At 53.7% G+C, this 14959-nt stretch overlaps 4 protein-coding genes across 4 annotated transcripts; 1 reads left to right on the top strand and 3 right to left on the bottom strand.

Moving 5' to 3' along the window:
* Positions 1–431: 431 nt before the first annotated feature.
* HER10_EVM0008683 (ubiquitin-conjugating enzyme) lies at positions 432–1774 on the bottom strand (the record flags this gene model as incomplete). The annotated part of the gene is made up of 2 exons (XM_035478196.1): positions 432–1150; positions 1222–1774. 2 exons carry the CDS (start codon positions 1772–1774, stop codon positions 432–434), a joined length of 1272 nt encoding a protein of 423 aa, XP_035338673.1.
* A 2488-nt stretch (positions 1775–4262) lies between these two features.
* Positions 4263–7608, bottom strand: HER10_EVM0005446 (glycosyl hydrolase family 6). Its single transcript, XM_035475064.1, has 6 exons — positions 5916–7608; positions 5455–5865; positions 5147–5394; positions 4933–5090; positions 4729–4873; positions 4263–4676 (listed from the first exon to the last, which is right to left on the bottom strand). Exons 1-6 carry the CDS (start codon positions 6005–6007, stop codon positions 4297–4299), a joined length of 1434 nt encoding a protein of 477 aa, XP_035338348.1. The 5' UTR covers positions 6008–7608; the 3' UTR covers positions 4263–4296.
* A 330-nt stretch (positions 7609–7938) lies between these two features.
* Positions 7939–9809, top strand: HER10_EVM0004695 (adaptor complexes medium subunit family protein). Its single transcript, XM_035474329.1, has 3 exons — positions 7939–8481; positions 8552–9521; positions 9614–9809. The coding sequence occupies exons 1-3, from the start codon at positions 8145–8147 to the stop codon at positions 9618–9620; spliced, it is 1314 nt and encodes a 437-aa protein (XP_035338287.1). The 5' UTR covers positions 7939–8144; the 3' UTR covers positions 9621–9809.
* Positions 9799–14674, bottom strand: HER10_EVM0009444 (Lcc2). The gene is made up of 5 exons (XM_035478930.1): positions 13632–14674; positions 13503–13569; positions 12584–13434; positions 12459–12521; positions 9799–12400 (listed from the first exon to the last, which is right to left on the bottom strand). The coding sequence occupies exons 1-5, from the start codon at positions 14310–14312 to the stop codon at positions 11963–11965; spliced, it is 2100 nt and encodes a 699-aa protein (XP_035338746.1). The 5' UTR covers positions 14313–14674; the 3' UTR covers positions 9799–11962.
* Between the last annotated feature and the right edge of the window lie 285 nt (positions 14675–14959).

Genomic DNA, 14959 nt, shown 5'->3' with positions numbered 1-14959 from the left:
GCTTAACAACAGGTTGACGTGGTGATTGAACATCTTGATACCGACACAGGTCGAGTCTACTGCCATGTTTGCCCCCTTCCTTTGCTAAGCCAGGCTTCACCCCTCACACGAAGAACACAGTGAAACCACTCAGCTGGTCGGGAACATCTGGTCATTGATTCACGCTACTTCACATCTCTGGTATAGGGTGTATCGTATTATTTAAAGGTGCTCAGCAGGGCACATACTACGGCCTACAAAGAGCCTGTATTTGACAGTCTCCTTTACCGAGTCTCCTGTGTTACTGGCCAGTTCCGAATTTGACTTTGGCAACTATAACAACCCAACCAGCGCTCAGCCTCTCTTAATTACTACCAAATCGTCTCCATGTGAAAGTCACCAACTTCGAAAACATATCAAATACGAATAAAGACCACGAATAGTAGAGGGAATTATGGAATGTAAGGTAGGAACGGGTGAAATACCGGTTGAGGGTGAGATGCCGCCGGCGGCGGTACATTGGGCGGGCTATTCGCTGGTGGTACATCAAACTCTCCATCAGACTCGTCCTCGCCGTCATCGCCGGACATGGGCGGGGACATGTCAAAGTCTAGATCAAGCCTATTTCCCAAGGGCATTCCTACGGGCGTATAGATCGGCCCATCCTCCTCGGGACCAAGCCTCACGAGAGCCAACTCCTCCTCGGAAGTAGCCCACTCGGCAAAGTGCCCCTTTAGCGTCCGGATCCCGCAGGGAAACCTCTCTTTGGAGCGTCTCTCCCTCATGATCATGCCCACCTCATTCTCGGCCTTGCGCTGGCTTCCCGGGTCCTCGGCGGCCCAGATCTCAGCCGTCTCGAGGATCCGTCGCCAATTCACCTCAAAGTGGCGGGCCACGAGCTCGAACCACAGGTTATACTCGGCGGCCGGGTTTGCGTTCTTGCGCAGATGGAGCCAGTGGCTCATGGCGTAGATGAGGGTGTCGGCGCGCATCTCCGTCTTGTAAACCAGCGAGGCTGCCGGGGAGAAGGTCTGGTTGGGTTCGTTCCAGACCGGGTCCGGGCTGAAGATCATGGCTTGGATAGAGACGAGGAGCTGGAGAAGTGTGGACTTTTTGGGGTCCCAGTTCTCGGTGGCGCTGCCTGTCCAGGTGCCGAGGAGGGAGAAGCAGACTGTTGGCAGAGAGTCAGCGATGGTCTATGACAATGTAATGCAGGTGAGATATCAAAGGAGGCTTTCGTACCTTGGCCATCTGGGTACAGGTTCGGGTTGAACTTTCGACGGCTGTACGTTGTTCTGAAGGCCATCTTGGGTGGCCTCTCCGGATAATCGAGAGGGCAGAACAAATCAAACTCAAAGAGCCCATTCTCATACGGCGTACCTTCCGGTCCGACGATGAGGACCTTCATGGCGTCCAACCGCGTGTCGTCATGGCGAACAAAGATACCGTCGGGGAGCGTGGTACGTAGCATGGAGAGCTCCATCACGAGCCTCTTCATACGGTGGGGGGCGGTGGCCTCCGAGTCTGGGATGGGAATCTTGAAGTCACTTCGCCATCTTTCGGAATCCATCTCCTGTACCTTGTTCTCGATGAGCCATTGTCGGGCGGTTGTGAGTCTCTCCTCCTTGTCGTTGGGAATGGTGGGTGATTCTGCCACTGACGAAACAGTCGATTGTGAGTAAGTCAGAGAGGGAGGGTTGCTTCCTTCATCGACAGTCACTTCCCTCTTGTCTTTTTGGGGGTTCTCTTCTTCGAGTTGTTGGGAGATCTCGCAGATACGGTCGCACATGCCCATCGTCTGGGAGAGACCCCTGGGGCTGGGTTTGTATAGTCGCTTCACCGATTCCGCCTGGACTCTCAAGGCAGAAAGTAGACTCATCAACGACTTGAGCGTTTCTTGAGGCTGATCCTGCTTCCCTTCAAGCTCCACCGCTTTTCCCTTCCCCTTTTCATTGTCACTGGAGCTAGACGACCTGTCTAGCACTGGAAGAGAGCCATATCCGAAGCAGACCGGGAGTAGAGTGCGGGCGAGAGGATAGCTGATTCGAACATCACAGACCAGCGGGGCTGTAGCAGGGTGTGTTGAGAGCACGCGAAGGAAATCGAAGAGGGCTTGATATGGAACTCCTTGTCGCATAATCTCTTGCATGCTGTCATTCCGGAGAAGCTCTGCCATCCTGATCATCAGCGGGCTTCGGCGAGCCATGACCATCAACAACGGTGGAGGATTTCGATCAAACTGAGAGGAGTTGGAAGTTGAAGGCCATGCTATCGAAAGCGCGGCAAAAAGCCTGGGTAACCGGGCCATGCTGTTCTCAAGGTCTTCGCGGCGAATACAGGCGAGTTCGTTGGGCTTCTCTTTCTTTCCGTCGAGCTTACCCGTCGCGTATCCCGTTCCTTTGGATGTGACTTGGTCATCCCTGGTCTTGAGGAAGTCCATGAATCTCGACCCGGACTTTTTCTCGGTTTTTGGGGTCTTCTCGATCGAGTCCACTTGGGAGTCTTGAAGGATAGAGACCTGCGGGTTCACAGCATGGGCGGTCGGGCCGCACAGGAGGGCAAAGATGTGGAAAAGTCGACCCGGTGGGCAGCACCATTTGGTCGACTTGGAACTGGCGAATGGCGTCCTTAAACTATCTCCGATTCGGGAGCAGCCGAAACAGTACGAGATTCCGCAAGAGCATCTAACATAATGGCTGCCCAATTCGATAGTCTTTCGACCTAGAAGAATGACACTGGCGTGTTGGAAGATGGTGCTGCTCTCAATTGCGACGCCATGCTTGCATCTTGGACACCTACGGCCCGTCGCAAACCTAATGAAGCGTCGAAGCACTTCTTCCTCTTCCTGGCATGACGGATTAGGAGACGAGAATTCCTGGATTATCGAGACGTTTGGCTGGTTGTTGTCGGAAGGTCTGAGCCAAGGTGGAGGTACGTACGGCGAGAATAGGGGTGTTGGTAATGGCTTTCGAAGCCTCCTGGATTATCGAGACGTTTGGCTGGTTGTTGTCGGAAGGTCTGAGCCAAGGTGGAGGTACGTACGGCGAGAATAGGGGTGTTGGTAATGGCTTTCGAAGCCTGTCCGGGGCGCTGCCGTGGCTGTAATCAAACGTCTTTGCGAGCCTCTCCGGTGTGGGTTGATATGCCTGGACAGCAGTAGGATCGAAAGGTCGAGGTGTCACCCATTGAGTTGGCAATTCGTTATTTATGTGGAAGTCTCGGGCTTGCCACCTTTGTCGTGTTGAATAGCCCGATATGGCGGTCCCATCCACTGTCATAACCGGTAGACGGGCGGAGTAAGGGTTCTTGTCTGTCAAGTTTCTATCCTCTCCTGGATTCAGCCATGAAGGCCTCATGCCTCCGCTAGGGGTAGAGGGTTGAAAGGGAGGGGATCGAGGATCCAAGGGCACTCCACTGCTCTTCCCCTTTCCATTCAATTTTGTCTTGATTGTCATTAGGATTTTGGACCGTATTGACTGCTTAGCGACCCCGTAAGACGGGGCCGAATTATCGGCTTCGTTCGTGCTGCTCGCTTCTGGGAGGCTAATATCGCTGGGTTGCTGGGCTTCTTGGCCGCCAAGAATCGTATCCTGTTCCTTTACGCAGATAACGAGTCAGAATATAACATGCAGAAGATATAGGGAGAAAGCTCTTGGGGTTCATACGGCGAACAACCCCTGTGTCTTGGCTTCTGCATCGGAACCCGATGGAAGGGCTACCGGTATGCTTCTCTTCGTTGCAGATTTCTTCTCCTTATGTCTCTTGCGGAGGGCCTTGAGAGGCCAAGGAATGCGATCAAACATCCAAATAAGTGTAAGTGTAAAGAGGAGGGCGAAGAGAAGGGCTATCCACATCTCTATAGGCTTGGCGGCCTGCGTAATCGAATAGTGGGGGTAATTCGAGAGGAAATCCGATGCATCGAGCCATCATGAAAGAACCATAAGAAAAGAGAAGGGAGGGGAAGCGCTCAGGCGCGAGCTTTTTATAGCGGCATATTTCCTAGCAGGCCAAGTAAGTTTGTAACCAGATCAGGTACCTAGGGTTTCGATCCTAGACCTCGGGACCTAGACGGGCCAAAAGACACCGGCACGGCGTTCCGATGCTTTCTTCTCCATGGTCGATGGTTGATCCACACATCAAGCATAGTCCTTCCGGGTTGAAAACGGACTACCCGAGCAGCACGGAGCAGGAGAGCCAAGCGGGTTCGACAGTTTATATAAGATTCATCTTCTAAGCAGGTGAAATATATACACGAAGATAATATGAACGCGACGTCTGCAGCCCGGGGCCATGTATGCAGAAGAAATTGAACAGCACTTAGAAGGCTGGGTTGGCGTTTACGAGGAGCTGCTCGAAGTAGGCTTGGAACCAAGTTCCGGCCTCAGGGGCGGGCTTCAGAGCGTCCTCCTTGCCGCAGTTGTAGTCGTAGCGAGTGGCGGTAGTGAGGGAAGTGCCGTCACTCTCACCACCGGGCTTCACCCAGACAAAGGAATCAACAAGAGACGAGCCTGTGTTGGTGGAGGGACGAAGACCAAAACCGGTGCCGATGGCATTGCACCAGTCACCCCAAGCCAACTGGCCGGTGGGCTGCTTACCAGAGCGGCCTTGGTCAACGATGAAGTGAGCGTCCCATCCCTGAGCAGCGAGGAGGGGCTGGAGAGCCTCGACGTAGTGCTTCTCGTCATAGTTGGAGTTGCCTGGGCCAGTCAGGTAAGGGACATCTTTGAGCTCTGGAAGAGTACTACTTACCTGAGGTGTAGGAAGGCGGGGAGCTAACGCTCCATGCGTTGTAGTTGGCCACGTTGGTCACGATACCACGGAGAGCCTTGGGGCTACCGGCATCTTTGTAGACCTTGGCGTACATGTTCGCGGCGGGTCCCAAGTTTGCAGCCCACTGGAGAAGTTTATTAGGTCAGAAGAACATGTATGGAGCGTGGCGCGGTGAAAACTTACTCCTAACCAACCCGCGTGGCCGCCATCAAGGTACATGGCGACATTGGGCAGGTTGAGCTGAGTGACAGCATAGTTGGTGCACTCTAGGTAAGCGGCCTGGGCACCGGAGCACTTGGCAACGTTGAGGTTGGTGACCAAGTTTGCCAGGGAATCCGGCTCTTGACGAGAAAGTTAGGAGACGCAGATCTTAACGGGCGCGGGACAAGACACATACCGATCACGAGGAGAATGCGAATGTCAGAGTACTTGAGAATCATGGTGCGGATGGCGTCGATGTACTCCTTGTACTTGGCAACACCACCGTCAGCGATGGCGTACTCGCCGTTGGAGGCGGCAGCAGCGCAGTCGCGGTCGGGAAGATCGTAGACGACGAATTGGCCGGCGTAGTTGCCGCCAGCGGCGTTGGCCTTGCGAATATCGGCCAGCGTGGAGTCAACCAAGGGAATCTTGGCACGGGTGTCCCTTGACGGTGTCAGCAAAAGGAGACCTTCAACACCGAGGTACGCAGCATAGATAACTTACATCCACATGAAGGTAGGCACCTTGGCAACGGCGGCGGCCGCCGTCTGCAGAGCAGGGCTCAGGGACGGGATAGCCAAAGTTGTAATCTCGGAGGCGTAGTAGGAGTTGGCCCAGAGGTTGACTCCGGCAAAGGGGTTGCCCGTGTAGGTCGCACCACCGGTGACCGCGGGAGCGCTGGTGGTGGCAGTTCCGGCCTGCGTGGTAGTGGTACCGGCCCCGGCGGTTGTCGAGGTTCGGGAAGGGCTAACGACTGCGGAAGAGCTAGAGCGGACAGTTGATGAAGCGGCAGCAGAGCTGGCGGACGAAGCACTGCCGGGCAAGCACTGGCTGTAATAGGCGTTGTTGACGACGCAAGTGCTGCCAGAAGCACAGCACGTTGGGCCGGTGAAGCCTTGGCCACCGCATTGTGCCCTGGTCGCCAGTCAGATTATTTCCTCGTTCAAGCTGCATATCCTACTTACCAGACGGCTCCGCAAGATTGCCTCTCCTCGATGGGAACGGCAAGAGCTGCAGTTCCCAAGAGGGCAGCAGTGAGGAACGCACGAGCAGCCATGGTTGCTTCTGTTGTGGGATAATGGCTTGACTCTGGAGAGGAGATGATGTCCGTGGGTTGCAAGTCTGGAGCTGATGATGAACGACCTGGGACATGGTCCTTTTATCATGTTGCCAACCTGACTTGAGGACTCGGATCTCTTGAACACACCGCTTGGCCTTTCGGAACGGCGGGATGGATGTGTGCTGGGCCTATTCTGGGTTGCCGGCGGGAGAGAAACATTGCCCCACGATCTCGGAGTGAGGCAGCGGCATCTTGAGCTTGATTACTCCATTGAGAAAAGCGTCAGGAAAGCAGATCAAGCCGAGGGAGCCATCGTTAGCATGGGTCTATGGGCATATGGAAGAGACATCCGAAGGACGGGTCTCGAACCATGGAATCGCCTGGTAAACGGCATGCTGGACCAGGTCTCTAAAGCTGGGCATGGAGCCATGAATTGCTGGCAGATGCAGCAGACTACGGCCACCGTCGATATTCCATGGTGTCGAGGAGCAAAGTCCGCCAGCCAAAGTGTGGGCAAAGCGTGTGTTGGATGTAACGGAGTGTAAGTCATCTCGGAGGCGACGCTCCATATTAGCCACGAAGGGAAGAGCGCGTTGGTCATGGGGGCGTGATGGATGTGGGGACCGTTGAAGAGGGTGCCATGAGGGGTCGGGAAGCTCTTTGAATCGTTCCGGTCAAGTTGCAATCCAGCAAACTCTCGATTGGAAAGGCGGCTTCGTTGCCCGAGATAACGCTGAGTAGGAATGGCGTGCCTATGCCGTTTAATTTAAAGACGGAGAAGTGCATCGCGAACGTGTCGGAAAGTGTAGGTAAAAGACAGAGATAACCAGTCAGGGGATGCGAAGTTGACGGATCGAAAGCCGAAGCGAAAGTAGCTTGGCTTCAGGTACAGAGACAGGTACCGTGAGCGAAGAGAGGAATAAGCATGGCGATTAATCGGAGCCGCACTCAGAAGGGCACTGAAGGACAGGACGCAAGACGCAAGGGACGACAAGCGAGTTGGAGAAATTGGGGTTTGTGTGGTGGTGGTGAACCGCGTCGATGGTGGTGCTGTGGTACTCGGACCTGTCTGGTATTAATGAGGTTAATCAGTGTCAAGAGCGGAAGCAATCAATACTGATTGCCTACCTAATAACCATCGGCCATCAATCTTGGGTTCCCAGGCCTGCGGGAACGATCCAAATTGACGTTTCGTCGAGGTTTGGACGTCCAGCAACCTCATGTCATTACCGCGGTGGCAATTGGTGGCAGTTGTAAGAGGCTTCGCTTGAGAGTATACATAACATTGCAAGCCGCGCTGATATCAATAAAATTGACGCGACAAGAGATGATCAACCGAAAGTCGTGTACTATCAGCTATGCATATAAGGTAGGTAAGGTAGTTGGTGGGTGGTGACAAGAGCATGTCGAGGCAGACTCTTCTTTTGGTGGTGAGATGCCAAGGGTTCATGGTACCGACGCGCATCTTTCGGATCCAGAGGCCCGTGCTCGATATCGCAGTCCAGCCGTAAAATATTCCGGAAGTTCAGATGAGCATGCTGTTGCGAATAAGGATCGTACTTTGTTGTCTTGGGAGGAGGAGATTCGTGGTGGTGGTGATGGTGGTGGTGTTGGTGTAAGAGGAGGAAGACGACCGGGGCGGAAGTGTCAAAATGTATTGGCACTGTCCAATTCACTGTGCTTACATAAAACAAGAAGGTCAAGTATCTAGGTACCGACCGTTACACGTCAAGACGGTCCGCACGTGAGTGGATCACGTAAGGCAACTCCAAGCAGCTTACCTAAGACAAGAAGCATGGACCATCGTGTCCCACACCGCACGGAGCGCCGGTCCACCGAGAGGCTCACCGCCCGGACCCTTTTGGGGCCTGGCAGAATTTCCCGCCGGTCCCGAAACCGTCCCCCTCGACCAAGTCGCAAAGTGGAAGCTCCCCTGACGGCTGACCGAGCCAGTTCCCGCCGCTGTCCCCGCCGTGTCCCGCCCGCGATCCTGTGCCTCGAGAACCACCAACAAACTCATCCCACCAGCTCTACTACTGTTCACCACCGCGCGCCCTTCCGATTCTCCGTCCGCCCGTCAATCCCCAGTGGTCGCTCCCCTCGCGCGCGCGCCCTCACCCCCTGACCCGCCACGATGTTGTCTGGAATCCTCATCTTCAACCAAAAGGGCGAGAACCTCATCTTCCGCGCCTTTCGCAACGATTGCAGGCCCAGACTTGCCGACGTCTTCCGGATTCAAGTGATCTCGAACTCCCAAGTCCGGTCCCCCATCTTGACCCTCGGAAGCACCACCTTCAGCCACGTGAAGCATGAGAACATTTACCTTGTTGCTATTACCAAGAGCAATGCGAATGCTGCGCTGGTCTTTGAGTTCCTCTATCGCTTAATTGCGTTGGGACGGGGCTACTTTGGCAAGTTTGATGAGGAGGCTGTCAAGAACAACTTCGTGCTTGTCTATGAGCTGCTCGACGGTACGTGCCACATCACTCCGGCTCAATGGACTGTGTTGCTAGTGTTCCCCTTCTAATCTTCGCCTTGCAGAGATCATTGACTTTGGCTACCCTCAAAACACCGAAACCGACACCCTCAAGATGTACATCACGACCGAAGGCGTCAAGTCAGAACGAGCCGCCGAGGACTCGGCCAAGATTACAATGCAGGCGACAGGCGCGCTCTCGTGGCGCAAGGCAGATGTTAAGTACAGAAAGAACGAGGCATTCGTCGACGTGATCGAAGACGTCAACCTCCTCATGTCCGCCACGGGAGCAGTCCTCCGCGCCGACGTCACCGGTCAGATCGTCATGCGCGCCTACCTCTCTGGTACCCCAGAGTGCAAGTTCGGCCTGAACGACCGGCTACTTCTCGACAACGACGGGCTCTTGAGTCTACCGAGTGGAAACAGGATGGGGACAAAGGCCACCAAGGCCGCCGCCGGCAGCGTCACCCTCGAAGACTGTCAATTCCACCAGTGCGTCAAGTTGGGCAAGTTCGACAGCGACCGCATCATCTCCTTCGTTCCGCCCGACGGCGAGTTCGAGCTCATGCGCTACCGCGCCACCGAGAACGTCAACCTCCCCTTCAAGATCCACGCCATCGTCAACGAGGTCGGCCGCACAAAGGTCGAATACAGCATCGGCATCAAGGCAAACTTTGGCGCAAAGCTCTTCGCCACCAACGTCGTCGTCCGCATCCCTACACCGCTCAACACTGCTAAGATCACGGAACGGTGCACCCAGGGCAAGGCCAAGTACGAGCCCAGCGAGAACAACATTGTGTGGAAGATCGGGCGGTTTACGGGACAGAGCGAGTTTGTCTTGAGCGCCGAGGCCATCCTGACGAGCATGACGAATCAGCGCGCCTGGTCGCGGCCGCCCCTGAGCCTCAACTTTAGCTTGTTGATGTTCACCAGTTCAGGCCTCTTGGTTAGGTACCTCAAGGTGTTCGAAAAGAGCAACTATTCGAGCGTCAAGTGGGTGCGGTACATGACGAGAGCGGGTTCCTATGAGATACGGTAAGTCTAGCCTTCATCATCATCATCATCATCATCATCATTATCATTATCATCATTCCATGTTCTAAGCTCTGTTGCTAACCAACTCACAGTTTCTAGCGAGGTAATTATACGTGTATGTGTGGTTTTGAGCTTGCGTGGTATATGCATAGTATGGCGTCAAAAGGTATTCCCAGTAGAGAAAAACTGGTGGGCTTCAGCACGTTTTGTCAATGTTTCCGGCGGCCACATTGTTGTCAATAACGTCTCTTCTTCCAGAGATTATAGTAATACAAGGTCTCCCTCCCTAGCTCGCATCCTTCCAGTCGTTTCGACATATGCCGTTTCGACGAAATCAGCTCCTCGTTGCCCCACGTCAGCCGGTTCGACCCAACCACTTGGTCCAGCTGGAATAGGCACCCTTTCGCCAGTCAGCTTATCTCGCCCTTCTCACGCCGAGAAGGTCTCTTGTTCTCACCCGCGTCGTTAGCTCGACTACCGCAGGCTCATGTCCACGCCCTCATTGGCGACCTGTGAACGGCTGTCCGGATAACAGTCCATTACCGTCGTGCTGTCCACGCCCTCCAACTCATCGTCTTCCACCAGCAACACCCTGATTCCCTCGAAATCCTGCGTAGCAGCGTCTGTCTGCTGGCTCCTGATCATCTCGTCCATAACACTCGCAAACATGTAGATCGGGTGCTCGTCTGACCAACCCATGCCCTCCAGATCGAACACCTCCCGATACGTCTTCCCGACACCATGGATTACGTCCGCTTTTCGCGATCTGGCCGCGTCTCTGTCTCGACTGTGAAGCTGGTGATATAGTTCGCCGCGGGTTTGGAGCTGAGATCTCGTGACATCCTGCTTCTTGCATCGGGTACATCGGCCGTGGCAGTGGTCGACCAAGTACAGCACGCGGAGTCCCCGTTGTATACAACATGCCAGATACGTCACCTCTTCGAACAACACCGCCCCAACCGTTGCTGGCGTCCACGTCTCCGCAATATCCAAAGCGATGAGCCGCGCATCACGCAACGTCGTCGCTATCTCGGCGCTCCACGGCCCTTCAAGCACCTCGGTCAAGTTGTTCACTCCCGAAGCCTCATATTCGCCAAGTAAAACCCCGTGGCTGAGATCCGTGAGGGCACCGCCGTCTCCGAACCGCAATAGCAGCACGTCTTCTTCGTTGTCGTAGCGTATTCTCTGGTTCCGACCGGGGAGGTAGACGGAGTTCATATTCCTCCCCTTCAACCGCCTCTCCACGGCCGCCGAGGCTTCAGAACACACTAGCCGCATCGTTTGCCGTTGCTTGTAGACGGATGGATCGTGCATGTGTCTTGCTATCCTCGTATGTCGCGCTAGCTCCGCCGGTCCCGTTTCGAGGGCGTCCAAGAAGACGCACTCTCTGTACTTTGTCCATCTGGCGTGGTTCCGCTCTGAAATCTTACCGTCCGCGGATTGAAAAGCTCGTCTACTTCGATCGGTGCCGCGCCAGGACGGAAAACAGACATCAAAGATGTGTATTGACGGTCCGGCTGTTGCCTCATCCCAGATTTTGAAGCGGAGTTCGGGAGGGAGCTCCGTGAACTTTGTGAATGGCATCATAGGCGAGTTGAGACGGCGCTGCTGAGTCTCGGACGAGAATTTGACTTCGTGTCGTGATTCTCGTAGGGGTTTATAAACATAGTCATGAAGGAATCTCATCGCATTCGGCCCCGGGAACCCCGTCGCAGGCAAAAGAGTTGACCGGCCAGACACCCACTCAACAGCATCCATTGCCAACTCACACATCTCATCCATGCTTACTCTCACCTCACTGTCGTTGCTCTGATATCGCGACGTGGGATGATGAGACTGGAAAAGACAAATCAAGGCTGTCCTCAACGGCGTTCCTTCGACAAAGTGCCGCTCACTCGTATATCTGTTCTGGGAGTCAGCGCTTACATGCGTTTTCGACAGCGCAGACCCAGAACGCCACCATCAGATTTGGCCGTTGGTTGTCGCCCGTTGGATAAGCCACGCGAAACCCACGCCGCCGGGTCGCATACCACACCAGCATACGATGGCAGTATGCCCATTGGCCGGGTCATGTGTGAGCTTGGCATTTGCTGGAAGATTGGCTCAACGGCTGCATGAGTCCGCCTAGCCGGGAGAGCTGAGAGGACAATAAGAGCGAATCTAAGTTGTTTGCTTCGGTGGAACGGGTTGAATGGCCATTCTGTCGCCGCCAGTTGCCTTGCCTACATCAGCCACCGCTGCTAGTCACGGAAATCTTGGACATCAATCATGTTGCTATCTTCACCGATTTCTTCTCAAACCACTCTCTTGCTTACTCTTCAGGATGCTCCATATTATATCATTTTCCTTCCGCTTCCCATTCCATCGTCTCCCACATTATCATTAGACTGCCTCATCATACTGATGAATCATTGTTATCCTCTCAGTGCGCTCATCCTCTTTTAAACTCCAGAATCGTTCTGCAGATTCGTGGCGTTGGCGCAGGCGGGGAAGTCTGGGTTCTCATCGGTACCCACGTTGCCAGGCCAGTAGTTCTTGCAGTCATACGCCCAAGTATTCCAGCTTGCACAGAGACTGTGGGCATTATCCAGAGCCTGAGAGTTCCCGGCTGGCCAAATGAGGTTGGCGTCGGCCTGTCGTTCCATAATTTGCAGAGACAGGCCCGCAGAGGCGTGGCGAGCAATGTGGCAGTGCATTAACCAAACGCCGGGATTATCTGATTTGAAGGCAATGACGGCGTAGCCGCTCTTGGGAAGCAGTACCACGTCACGGCGGGGGGGATTGTTCCTTTTGATCTTCTCGAGGTTGAAGTCTTTGGGGTTCCATAACTTGTCATCCGCCTGCTCGACGATGGCAAAGTCATGGCCGTGGAGATGGATCTGAATACAGTCAGTTTCGTACCATATCTAATCAGGGGCTGCCGCTACCGCTACTCACTGGATGAGGACCATATGTTGGGTGGGTATTGTCGTTGTTGTCGGAATTCAGAACCAGATAGACCTGTGTAAGTTGCCAGTCAGTAACACATTCGATAATAGTATCCAACGCGCAATCAAACTCACCCAGTCATCAGCGGTATAGTTCTCCGGCACGACAACCCATCCTGTCGGCCACTCATCGCCAACATTGTCGAGGTTCAAGAAGGTAGGATTGCCATAGGTGGTCTGGAAAGGTCGTACGTCCTTGCTGTCCGGTCGCTCGAAAGAGAAAAATGCTGTCGCGTATGGGCCGTTCGGGTTTGCCGCGTTACTCAAGTCCGCGATATTGAATTCCTCCCCGATTTTGCCGTTTGAGGGGGGTCCAACCGTCCAGGGAACAGTGGGTACAAGCTTGTCGTTGAACTCAGTGTCTGAGACAACGAGGCTGATGTTCCAACCCGTCGTAGTTGGGTCTGCTGTACTAGAACTGTCGTAACGCAGGATACCAGTCTTCATGTAGTTGTTCACGTCCACAGTGGTGCCTCCTTCCGATGTCTGGTTTCCGTCTAGTGGCACGTGGGTGCGAATCCAGAAATTGCCATCCTCCGGTAAAGGATTAGCATCGGGGTTCGAGCTGTTGACAACCGGCTTTGCCTCGACAATAATGTGATACCTCTGTCCGATGGCGATGAGAATAGAAGTAGCGTTGAATGGCTCAACGGGGACAAAATCTGCCTCAACAACCGTAAAATTGTGGTTGTCGATGGAGAAGATAAACGTGGATTGAAATGCGGTGTTGACAAGGCGTAGGAGATACCGCTTTGCTCTCGTAACAGGGTTGGGGTCGATGTCATCGAACCAAATCTCGTAACCACGGGGGATGTCTGTGGTGTTTTCAATACCTCCAGTGAATCGATTGATGTTTCCTTTGCCACCCAGTAGGATGTCTTGACCAGTTGCAGCTATGTACATGTTTTCAAATGCGCTATTGTTCGCTGGAATCCATTCATTAGTATCAGCTCGATACAGCATGACAACGCAGGTATGGCTTGGTCTGACTTACCCCAATCAGTCACGGAGATTGGCTCGATAGCCTCGTCATACGGGAATGATGTTGGTCCGTGAATGGTCTGAAGTAGGATGATTAGCATTCGAAACTTGAAGAGACTGAAACTCAAGTAATAGGACTTACAATGGGAGCTTGCACTCCGTCGGCATACTGAACCGAGTAATGGCTGTGATACCATGAGGTGCCGTACTGTGTGGCATTCCACCGGTAAACAAAGCTGGACTGCGGGGCGATGGGGCATTGTGTGATGCCGTTGACACCGTCCATGTGCATCGTTTGATTCTGTCTGATACCATGCCAATGAACGCTGGTTCCGTTGTTGACGAGGAAGTTCTGAACGTGAATCTCCACAGTATCACCCCAGCAAGCTTCAATGAGAGGCCCGGGCCAAGAGTTGTTGAACAACTTCGCTTCGGTGAAGTTCTGGCCGTTGGCATTGATGGATCCATCTGTAACGTTAAGATAGTAAACACGGGTGATGCCTTGCGGCACCTTGTCCTCGTAATCGGTTGTGATGTTGTACTCTTCTCCAGTCTCCGAGTTGCGAAGCCAGCATTTCCGGTCATCTGCAGTGCCACATGCCTTGAAGCCTTTCATATGGCTGTAGTCACAGACAAATTTGTCAATATTGCTTCCGGGAGGCGTGAAGACAGGACTGCCATGTCCGGCAGTTCCTAGGCCGATGTGAGACCAGCTAAACTTGGCTCCTAGGTGGTGTTGAGGTCCGTCTCGGAAGAAGGGTGAACCAAAGAGTGAATTGGCAACATCAGTAACGATGATCCAAACATGGCGAAGGGCCAACATAATGACGTTTTGGCGTGGCAGCTCAATAGCTGGCTTAAAGATAAATGATCAGAACCCGCTCGGCAGGCTTTGCTTCAAGGGACTCATGAGAACGGGGATTTGAGCATTTTTGAGCACGATTCGTATCGTTACGTTATCATACCAGCAAGCCTAGGCTTTTGCCTTCATCAACGTTCGCGGATCATTCAGCCCTTACTTTACTGATGGCTGAGTAGGGATACATTCGAGGCCGTGATGACTTTGGACTGGAACGGCGTGGCGCTTCGACTCGAAATCGCAACCGGACATGGAACGTGAACTGATGGAAATGTTTACCGCCACGAATTCCACCAACTTATCTGCGGGATACAATTCGGGGATCTTGACTCGAAACAGAATCATGACTGGCAGATATTCATGTTGCATAGTCGATTTTAAAGTTACTGGATGGTACTCAGGTAGTTCGACTAGCTTACCATAAGTACCGTCTTCTGCATCTGTGGAAGGGTGATGGGAGATCTTCAGAGCACCACAGAGGAATTTGGGAAGATCAAACACTTGCATGGAGAGAAACAAGAGTGATACCTAAGCAACAGCCCGCTTCTGATGCTGTCAGCCGTCGGCCTAGCCCAAGGAACGGGCCGGCAAGTAAGGGGCTAGAAGTGATT

This window comes from Colletotrichum scovillei (genome assembly GCF_011075155.1).
Source record: "Colletotrichum scovillei strain TJNH1 chromosome Unknown Contig00001, whole genome shotgun sequence".
NCBI lineage: Eukaryota > Fungi > Ascomycota > Sordariomycetes > Glomerellales > Glomerellaceae > Colletotrichum > Colletotrichum scovillei.
Note: the sequence above shows the minus strand (reverse complement) of the source record. Positions and strands in the feature narration are given on the sequence as shown.